The 10,543-nt window shown below is 34.3% G+C and overlaps 4 protein-coding genes and 1 long non-coding RNA gene across 11 annotated transcripts; 4 read left to right on the forward strand and 1 right to left on the reverse strand.

The window, feature by feature from the left end:
• The first annotated feature begins 32 nt into the window (after window positions 1-32).
• On the forward strand, window positions 33-1,935 carry LOC117229283 (ribosomal protein L19). 2 transcript variants are annotated; one of them, XM_076526589.1, is made up of 5 exons: window positions 33-51; window positions 634-761; window positions 1,118-1,224; window positions 1,308-1,471; window positions 1,559-1,935. In XM_076526589.1, the coding sequence occupies exons 2-5, from the start codon at window positions 757-759 to the stop codon at window positions 1,883-1,885; spliced, it is 603 nt and encodes a 200-aa protein (XP_076382704.1). In that variant the 5' UTR covers window positions 33-51; window positions 634-756; the 3' UTR covers window positions 1,886-1,935. The 2 variants fall into 2 exon arrangements, with proteins under 2 accessions (XP_076382704.1, XP_033341569.1); XM_033485678.2 differs by having other exon boundaries at window positions 37-55.
• Window positions 1,936-2,701: 766 nt separating this feature from the next.
• LOC143260595 (large ribosomal subunit protein eL19-like) lies at window positions 2,702-4,243 on the forward strand. Its single transcript, XM_076526590.1, has 4 exons — window positions 2,702-2,841; window positions 3,198-3,304; window positions 3,388-3,551; window positions 3,639-4,243. Exons 1-4 carry the CDS (start codon window positions 2,837-2,839, stop codon window positions 3,963-3,965), a joined length of 603 nt encoding a protein of 200 aa, XP_076382705.1. The 5' UTR covers window positions 2,702-2,836; the 3' UTR covers window positions 3,966-4,243.
• LOC117229284 (uncharacterized) lies at window positions 4,229-6,211 on the reverse strand. The gene is made up of 3 exons (XR_013034883.1): window positions 6,073-6,211; window positions 4,706-5,940; window positions 4,229-4,413 (listed from the first exon to the last, which is right to left on the reverse strand). It is a non-coding gene; the product is annotated as an uncharacterized LOC117229284 (long non-coding RNA).
• On the forward strand, window positions 4,362-5,064 carry LOC143260597 (large ribosomal subunit protein eL19-like). Its single transcript, XM_076526596.1, has 2 exons — window positions 4,362-4,390; window positions 4,630-5,064. The coding sequence occupies exons 1-2, from the start codon at window positions 4,386-4,388 to the stop codon at window positions 5,012-5,014; spliced, it is 390 nt and encodes a 129-aa protein (XP_076382711.1). The 5' UTR covers window positions 4,362-4,385; the 3' UTR covers window positions 5,015-5,064.
• On the forward strand, window positions 5,321-10,480 carry eIF2Bdelta (eukaryotic translation initiation factor 2B subunit delta). Of its 6 annotated transcripts, none has more exons than XM_033485668.2 (8): window positions 6,561-6,706; window positions 6,790-6,994; window positions 7,553-8,273; window positions 8,351-9,267; window positions 9,340-9,467; window positions 9,708-9,885; window positions 9,958-10,138; window positions 10,209-10,480. In XM_033485668.2, the coding sequence occupies exons 2-8, from the start codon at window positions 6,974-6,976 to the stop codon at window positions 10,409-10,411; spliced, it is 2,349 nt and encodes a 782-aa protein (XP_033341559.2). In that variant the 5' UTR covers window positions 6,561-6,706; window positions 6,790-6,973; the 3' UTR covers window positions 10,412-10,480. The 6 variants fall into 6 exon arrangements, with proteins under 6 accessions (XP_033341563.2, XP_033341559.2, XP_033341561.2 ...); XM_033485670.2 differs by having other exon boundaries at window positions 6,562-6,706; window positions 6,790-7,158; XM_033485669.2 differs by having other exon boundaries at window positions 6,563-6,706; window positions 6,790-7,153.
• The last annotated feature ends 63 nt before the right edge of the window (window positions 10,481-10,543 follow it).

Genomic DNA, 10,543 nt, shown 5'->3' on the forward strand with positions numbered 1-10,543 from the left:
CACGTAAAACTGGGCATTTGCCACACGAGCCACTAGCTCAAATGTGTATATGTACGTAAGTATTTACGCTATGCGTCACTCTTTCTAATCAATGCGTCACTATAAGCGCACCGACGAATCGCACAGGTCGATTTCACAAGTACCAAAAATCTTTGTCTCATGTTCCAACGACTGTAATTCGTTTATCATTTTCTTCTGTCACATCCAACATTAATTACTGAAATAATAATGATATGTTACACGTCATATATGAGACATGAATGGCAATGCACGATGCTTACATCCCATTCTCACTCCATATTTGAGACACATACATTTGGCGGTAAATTCGAATTTTAAACATACATGTATATTTAATGTTGATCTTCCGTATATATATCTAACGGAAGATTATATTCATATAATATTCATATAATATTTGCTTACAACTCGATAGCAAAGCATCTCATGATAAACATTATATGTATAATATTTTTTTCTTCCTTTTATATGTGTAGATTAAGCTCTTGCAGTTTGCCCGACCAACAATAAGTTCTGAACACCCTGTATATATTAATTTATTAAAGTTGTGAAAATAAAGTTCAAGCATACAATATAAATTATTTTTCAAACAACTAATTTGTTTTATTGCAGCATTATTTGACAATTCAAAATAAGCCCGCCTTTATTGTTCTCATTTCCGTTGGTATAAGAACACAGGAAATGTAGTTCCTGCCATCTTGTTCTTCTTTACCAAGGAGGACTCGTTGATCCGTCATGAGGTACAGAACCTTCTTAAGATTTTCTAAAATATTTTGACAGTATTACATTAAAAATAATTCCGATCACTGATATTGTTAAGGAAAATGTTTATACTCTTTCTCATAGATGTGACATTTCATTGAAAACATGATAATTTTCGATTTCTATGCTCATAATTCGTTTAGAGCTGACCACATGGTTCAGTGTATCGAACTCATGTTATCTTTATATTTTGTGCAGTGTTTATATTCTATTTTAGTTGCATTTTCGCGAATGTATTAACTAAACGATATGTAACTAAAGATTTAAAACAATCGTACCACGTTTTGTAATACCGAATGATCTCCATAACATAACCTCACTTCGTTTGTTTCAGTTCGTTAAAATTGCAGAAGAGGCTCGCAGCCTCTGTTATGCGATGTGGCCGAAAGAAGGTCTGGTTGGATCCTAATGAAATTAATGAAATCGCAAATACAAATTCTCGTAAGTTTAAACATTTCTGTAAATTCTATGCAGTCTACACTTCCTTTTCTGGTATCATGAGCACAAGTCTCATATTCTTTCAGGTCAAAGCATCAGAAAGCTGATTAAAGATGGTCTCATCATTAAGAAGCCCGTGGCTGTTCACTCCAGAGCCCGTGTCCGCAAAAATACCGAAGCCAGACGCAAAGGTCGTCACTGTGGTTTTGGTAAAAGGAAGGGTACAGCAAACGCACGTACACCACAAAAGGTAAATATGAGTGCTTTATTCTTAAAACAATGTTGCTTTGAATTTATGAGAAGGCAAACGATAATAAACACTTCACATTATTTATAGGACTTGTGGATTCAAAGAATGCGCGTTCTTCGTCGACTATTAAAAAAATATCGAGAGACGAAGAAGATCGACAGGCACCTTTATCATTCTCTGTACATGAAGGCAAAAGGTAACGTGTTCAAGAACAAGAGAGTTTTGATGGAGTTCATTCACAAGAAGAAGGCTGAGAAGGCGAGAGCAGAGATGCTTTCGGATCAGGCCGAAGCACGTCGTACTAAAGTTAGGGAGGCACGTAAACGCAGAGCAGAACGTATTGCAACTAAGAAGCAAGAGTTACTGCAGTCGTATCAACGCGAAGACGAAGCAGCGGCCGCGCAGAAGAAGTGATTTAAGAATCTTACAGACTATTGTATAAATAAAACATGAAAAAAACAAAATTCTTTTGTGTAATTTTACTACAACATGATCGTTCAGCTCTATCCGGAAATCTTCATTGCCATGAGTCTTACAAAAAGAGAAATTATGATATCAGTAATTATTATTTTAATACATTATTACGATTTTAAATGTTTAAGATACTAATTTTACTTCAATAAGAAATATTAACAAAAAAAGTTGTAACTGTTTACATTTTTGCAATTAAGTTTCTGTTGGTGCCTGTAGGTGGAGACATTGTTGCCTTTCAGGTTATGATCACAATACTGTATGTAAGTAAAGATAACTTCGTGTTGTATTACAATAGCGCGATCGAGTAGGTGTCCAAAAATTGTACATAAAATGCAACTAAAATAGAATATAAACACTGCACAAAATATAAAGATAACATGAGTTCGATACACTGAACCATGTGGTCAGCTCTAAACGAATTATGAGCATAGAAATCGAAAATTATCATGTTTTCAATGAAATGTCACATCTATGAGAAAGAGTATAAACATTTTCCTTAACAACGTTAGATATATATACGGAAGATTATATTCATATAATATTCATATAATATTTGCTTACAACTCGATAGCAAAGCATCTCATGATAAACATTATATGTATAATATTTTTTTCTTCCTTTTATATGTGTAGATTAAGCTCTTGCAGTTTGCCCGACCAACAATAAGTTCTGAACACCCTGTATATATTAATTTATTAAAGTTGTGAAAATAAAGTTCAAGCATACAATATAAATTATTTTTCAAACAACTAATTTGTTTTATTGCAGCATTATTTGACAATTCAAAATAAGCCCGCCTTTATTGTTCTCATTTCCGTTGGTATAAGAACACAGGAAATGTAGTTCCTGCCATCTTGTTCTTCTTTACCAAGGAGGACTCGTTGATCCGTCATGAGGTACAGAACCTTCTTAAGATTTTCTAAAATATTTTGACAGTATTACATTAAAAATAATTCCGATCACTGATATTGTTAAGGAAAATGTTTATACTCTTTCTCATAGATGTGACATTTCATTGAAAACATGATAATTTTCGATTTCTATGCTCATAATTCGTTTAGAGCTGACCACATGGTTCAGTGTATCGAACTCATGTTATCTTTATATTTTGTGCAGTGTTTATATTCTATTTTAGTTGCATTTTCGCGAATGTATTAACTAAACGATATGTAACTAAAGATTTAAAACAATCGTACCACGTTTTGTAATACCGAATGATCTCCATAACATAACCTCACTTCGTTTGTTTCAGTTCGTTAAAATTGCAGAAGAGGCTCGCAGCCTCTGTTATGCGATGTGGCCGAAAGAAGGTCTGGTTGGATCCTAATGAAATTAATGAAATCGCAAATACAAATTCTCGTAAGTTTAAACATTTCTGTAAATTCTATGCAGTCTACACTTCCTTTTCTGGTATCATGAGCACAAGTCTCATATTCTTTCAGGTCAAAGCATCAGAAAGCTGATTAAAGATGGTCTCATCATTAAGAAGCCCGTGGCTGTTCACTCCAGAGCCCGTGTCCGCAAAAATACCGAAGCCAGACGCAAAGGTCGTCACTGTGGTTTTGGTAAAAGGAAGGGTACAGCAAACGCACGTACACCACAAAAGGTAAATATGAGTGCTTTATTCTTAAAACAATGTTGCTTTGAATTTATGAGAAGGCAAACGATAATAAACACTTCACATTATTTATAGGACTTGTGGATTCAAAGAATGCGCGTTCTTCGTCGACTATTAAAAAAATATCGAGAGACGAAGAAGATCGACAGGCACCTTTATCATTCTCTGTACATGAAGGCAAAAGGTAACGTGTTCAAGAACAAGAGAGTTTTGATGGAGTTCATTCACAAGAAGAAGGCTGAGAAGGCGAGAGCAGAGATGCTTTCGGATCAGGCCGAAGCACGTCGTACTAAAGTTAGGGAGGCACGTAAACGCAGAGCAGAACGTATTGCAACTAAGAAGCAAGAGTTACTGCAGTCGTATCAACGCGAAGACGAAGCAGCGGCCGCGCAGAAGAAGTGATTTAAGAATCTTACAGACTATTGTATATATTCCGTATATATATCTAACGGAAGATTATATTCATATAATATTCATATAATATTTGCTTACAACTCGATAGCAAAGCATCTCATGATAAACATTATATGTATAATATTTTTTTCTTCCTTTTATATGTGTAGATTAAGCTCTTGCAGTTTGCCCGACCAACAATAAGTTCTGAACACCCTGTATATATTAATTTATTAAAGTTGTGAAAATAAAGTTCAAGCATACAATATAAATTATTTTTCAAACAACTAATTTGTTTTATTGCAGCATTATTTGACAATTCAAAATAAGCCCGCCTTTATTGTTCTCATTTCCGTTGGTATAAGAACACAGGAAATGTAGTTCCTACCATCTTGTTCTTCTTTACCAAGGAGGACTCGTTGATCCGTCATGAGGTACAGAACCTTCTTAAGATTTTCTAAAATATTTTGACAGTATTACATTAAAAATAATTCCGATCACTGATATTGTTAAGGAAAATGTTTATACTCTTTCTCATAGATGTGACATTTCATTGAAAACATGATAATTTTCGATTTCTATGCTCATAATTCGTTTAGAGCTGACCACATGGTTCAGTGTATCGAACTCATGTTATCTTTATATTTTGTGCAGTGTTTATATTCTATTTTAGTTGCATTTTATGTACAATTTTTGGACACCTACTCGATCGCGCTATTGTAATACAACACGAAGTTATCTTTACTTACATGCGCGTTCTTCGTCGACTATTAAAAAAATATCGAGAGACGAAGAAGATCGACAGGCACCTTTATCATTCTCTGTACATGAAGGCAAAAGGTAACGTGTTCAAGAACAAGAGAGTTTTGATGGAGTTCATTCACAAGAAGAAGGCTGAGAAGGCGAGAGCAGAGATGCTTTCGGATCAGGCCGAAGCACGTCGTACTAAAGTTAGGGAGGCACGTAAACGCAGAGCAGAACGTATTGCCACTAAGAAGCAAGAGTTACTGCAGTCGTATCAACGCGAAGACGAAGCAGCGGCCGCGCAGAAGAAGTGATTTAAGAATCTTACAGACTATTGTATAAATAAAACATGAAAAAAACAAAATTCTTTTGTGTAATTTTACTACAACATGATCGTTCAGCTCTATCCGGAAATCTTCATTGCCATGAGTCTTACAAAAAGAGAAATTATGATATCAGTAATTATTATTTTAATACATTATTACGATTTTAAATGTTTAAGATACTAATTTTACTTCAATAAGAAATATTAACAAAAAAAGTTGTAACTGTTTACATTTTTGCAATTAAGTTTCTGTTGGTGCCTGTAGGTGGAGACATTGTTGCCTTTCAGGTTATGATCACAATACTGTATGTAAGTAAAGATAACTTCGTGTTGTATTACAATAGCGCGATCGAGTAGGTGTCCAAAAATTGTACATAAGTAAAAAAAATCATTATAGTGTTGGCAAATATATATTCCGACCTGGATCGAAGGTGCATGGTTTACATTTGAAGTATTTTATTTATATATTTATTTACACTTTTAACAGAGCATAAGGAACACGCGAGAGATTAGAAAACTAAATTGTGTACGATACGTGAGGAGCTAATTAAAAATATTGAAACAAAAAATTTATGTTAATTTGGAGAAAAACATTCTTGAATTTAGTTCTTTAATGCTGAAGCATGTGGTATATTTATGTTTTAAACGCAGCTTTTGTATCGTGCTCCAAGTGAAGTTTTTTTACTGTCGTGTACAAGAAGCATACTTATTGTTAACATCATAAAAATAATCATTTCTTTAACCTTTAAAATGTGTGCGTATATTTACGTTGCATCATTTACGTTCGTGATTGCATAAAAGCAAGGGGAGTCGGTGTCAATTAATATTTTGATTACAGTTGGCCGCTCAACTTCATGTCGTACGAATTATACGATGTTCTTATAAAATGTTCGTTTCAAAACTGTAATATAAATGCTGTAACATGTGCAAATATGTTAAATGACTTGAAACAGCAGTTGTACGAAGATTTATTTTATATTATAAAAAATTAAGAGTTCACAGCTGGACTTTTCATCATTATTTGATTACTATAGAGGCGAAACTTACGTGTTTTTTGAGAGTTATTTTCAAAGCACATGCGTGCAGAAATTGTTACGTAGTTAATATTCACGAGATGTTTAAAAGGATTTGATTATATACGTGAAACGATAAAAGCTTTTTCTTCAAGTCAAATTGAATTTACGAAACTGTTCATTTCCTTTTAAATATAATTATCCATAACGTTGTATTTAAAGTATTGCCGCGTTTATCAGAGTTTTCAATTCTTCATATTCAGTACTTTTTTATCACAGAATTCTAGTATGAAGTGTATATATATATATATATAATAGTATGGAGTGTATATGTATAATACTATATAATGCATAGAATTATGTACTTTTTACTGTTCTATTTGGAAACTTTTAAGAAGTAATGAATATGTTGTCTGTGAAAAAACGGCAACACCGATTCTAACTTGTGTCCAAGATTCTTCAATTGAAGGACATGAAAAACAAAAATATCCAAACAAGTTTTGCCTTTGGCTGTGTTCTACGTTCTACTTTCTACTACGTATCAGTGATGAAATATGGAACGGTGTTTCTCGTGCATGCGCGCCCAGAATGACAGTAACGTAACCTATGGTCGGGGAGAAGGTAGTAAAGCAGTGACCAAGACCTGATAAGTGCACTACGAATTTTTGGTAAGTTATTGCTATTATTTGATCATGGCAGCTAGCTATGCATTCATTTTTGGCAATCAAATCGTAAAAATTTTTGCAAAAAGATGCACGGTGATCAAGGTACCCCATTTTATCGAAAGATTTACGTACTTCACTGATGGTAAATTCGATGCGCATGCGTGATAAAACCAGTTCCATATCTAATATTAGACATAAAACACGTTCCATATCTTATCATTGACTGCGTGACACTACGTGTGTTCCTGGCTGAAAACTAAACATACAGCGATGATGGACCAGGAGGAACAGGTCCGTAAATATGGAATATCTCAACTTAATGTGGAAATTTTGTTTATTCTGATTTTATCCCTCTTGTAAAATTATTTTCTCGGTTACTTAATCCTTTATGACATGGTTAGCGTACATTTGACAATTCTGACTCAAGATGGAGATTTCTAGTAATAACCTGTTAAGTATGAATGTTATTTTGTCTTTTTAAGTTTGAATAAAATTTTGTTCTATTCTCATCAATATTTAAGTATTCAGGTATTAAATGATGGCACACAATAAATATATATTTCCTTTTCTTTCTAAGTAATTATTACAATCGAAAATTTTCTAACCATTGCAACTGTGAAGAAAGTGTTGCAACAAGAAGTTAACAGCAGTAATTAAAAATATTCGTTTTCATTTAATTCCATGAATGATATTTTTATCATTTATTTATGTTGTTTAAAGAGATGATAATTTAATGATTTAATATAAATTAGATTAGTTTATAAATACGTGTTTGTAGCCATACATTAGTTCAGACTAAATCATATGTTTCTCATTACGATTTAATAATACGAAATAATTTTATTTTAGTTAATGAAAAACGATCAGTTCAGGCTCTGTACACGTTCTAGAGCCAGGCATTTACGTAGAAAGCGAATGCACGATGCCCGTAGGGCTGAAAAGCAACAAGATTGTTCATTTAATGGGATAGATGTTGAATCTGACTGTAAAAATTCATTATCTATTACTGAAATAGTCAGTAATCAAGAAGTTTCTGCTGAAAATGATACAGAGGATACACAAACAATAACTAAGTCCAAAGCTCGCAGATTAAGGAAAAAGAATAAAAATAAATTGGAAGAAAGCATTTGTCCCTATTCTTACTATTCTGCCAATTCACCTCTTGCACCACTTCTGAAATGTTTTAGAACAGAGAGTTTTTGTTATCCATGTTCTTGTAACAAACATATGAAACAAAGGGACGCTGAAATTTATAGTAATTATTTGGTGGCAAATGTATTTAGTGATCCGTTCCAAAGGATTAAAAAGGTGATCAACAATATAGACAATTTATCCGAACGAGATAGTAATGCATTGAAATCCTTTGGATTTCCTAAAGAATACTTTTCTAGGTGTCTGAAATCAATTTTACAAGAACAATTGGAAACTAAGGTAGTTACAGATCCAATTATAAGTTCAGAAAATAATACACCTGACTTGAATTCTTTGCAAACAGAAATTTTAGGCTCTAAAGAACAATTACCTATGATACAAAATAATAATAACTCGTCAAATATAACTTCTTCGTTAGGTAACAATTTACACTTACTATTAAATTATGTTAGATATTTTTTAAAAAATCACTACATTCCTTTCTCTTTTTTATAGATAACATTGAACTTGATAAATTAGGATCTACATCATTATCAAATTCGCCGATTGCTACAAAAATGACCGAAAATAAAATGAATATTTCGGAAAAAACTCGAGAGGAAGTGAAAAACGAACGAGCAGCAAAAAAGGCAGCTAAGGCGCTTGCCAAAGCGAAAGCAAAAACAGATAAGGTACAAACTAAAGCTGATTCCAGCAACAAATCTGCATCCACTGATAGTACTAATGATGAAAAGACTATTGAAATACCAGACAGTGCATCTAGCGAAAATGTCCAGAATAAAATACCCCCAAGTCATAAGACTAATACATGCGCGAAAAATGCACCAGTAGAAACTAATGTTGAAGGGAGAAGCAAAGCAGAATTACGTGCTGAAAGGAGAGCGAAACAGGAGGCGCAAAGAGCTGTCAAACAACAGGTCCTGCATGAGAAAACTAAAGTGAAGACTAAAGAAAACGAAGAAAGTAAGGTTTCCGTAGTGCATCAGATTGCAGTTCCAGCTGACCGTGCAAAGAAACCTACAATGCCTAAAAAATCTAGTTTAAAAGAAAATACTCATGAAATCAATCTTTTCAAGCATTTGTACCATGAAAGAGAGCAAGCCATTGTCAATGTTCTTCCAGTAAATTCACACATACACCCGAAAATAGTCAGATTAGGTGCACAGTATGCCCAAAAAGTGATAGTTGGCAGTAATGCGAGATGTGTAGCTCTCTTGGCCGCTGTGAAAGAGCTTATTCAAGATTTCGAACGACCATCACAAGCTGACTTTATCAGAGGTCTCGAATCAAGTTTGTTAGAATCAATGGCTTACTTGCATCACTGTAGACCATCGGCTGTTTCTATGCAGAATGCGTTGAGGCATCTATTGAGACAAATGACACAGCTATCTTCTGCGTTATCCGATGCGGATGTAAGTAGAAATCCGAAAGAATTTCGAAAGACTTTGTAAAACTCCACTTTTCATACCTATTTTATTTTCCAGGCAAAATGTAAATTGCTCAATGTGATAGATACTTACATACGCGAACAAATACAGCTCGCTGATGATGCGATATCATTGACCATTCAGCAAAAAGTGTCTAATGGGGACGTTATCTTGACGTATGGCTAGTAAGTGCCCATAGATGTATAATAAAAATGACATGTGTCTACAGAACAAGATTTTATACAGAGTGAGACACCTAAATAACTCGGCTGCTATTCATGATAGATAAATAACGTCTCATTTCATCTACAAGAAAACTATCTTCTTCTATTACAACAACAGCCAAGTTTACCAGGTAGCCTGTTTCAGGTGTCTCACTGTGGATAATACTATGATATATCCAACAAAATCGGTACTGCTTTTAGCTCGTCTTTGATTCATAAAATCCTGTTAGACACGCATACGGCAGAGAAACAGTTCCGTGTCATAGTTGTGGATGGAAGGCCTTGGTTAGAAGGAAGGGAACAGCTCAGACGTTTAGCACAGCACGGCATCGAGTGCTCCTATATTCTAATTAATGCTCTAAGCTACGTAATGCCAGAAGTAAGGATTCGAATACACTTTCTTTTGTCACGCATTTTAACGTGATTTCTTTTTCTATTGTTGATTAAATAGGTGAGTAAAGTCTTCCTGGGTGCTCATGCAATATTGGCCAATGGCGCTGTCATGTCGAGGGCTGGTACCGCACAAGTTGCTCTGATGGCGAGAGCCTTTAATATCCCAGTTCTGGTGGCTTGCGAAACCCACAAATCCTATGAGCGTGTACAGACGGATTCTATTGTTTATAATGAACTAGGTAAATATTATTGGTAAGATAATTCTATACAGATCATCTGAAGTTTCTGCAATCAAATCTAACGTTTCAGGTAACGCGAATGAACTTGCGCAGGGATGCGGCTCAAAAAAATGTCAGCTGACCAATTGGAAAACGAAGAAGTCCTTAAATCTTTTAAATATTACCTACGATGTCACACCAGCTGATCTGGTTACAGCTGTTGTTACGGAATTAGCGATTTTACCCTGCACCAGTGTCCCTGTGATTTTACGAATCAAACCGTCTGAGATTTAATTCTTCACAATAATTAATTATATAGTATGTAATACTAAATGTTCTATAATCAAATATTTCGAGAACTAACTGCGACTTTTGATTTGTCCGTTGAGTAAAGCGATCCTCCTACCTGTTATCTTTCTATTATCA

Source organism: Megalopta genalis, chromosome 15 (assembly GCF_051020955.1).
Source record: "Megalopta genalis isolate 19385.01 chromosome 15, iyMegGena1_principal, whole genome shotgun sequence".
Classification (NCBI taxonomy): domain Eukaryota; kingdom Metazoa; phylum Arthropoda; class Insecta; order Hymenoptera; family Halictidae; genus Megalopta; species Megalopta genalis.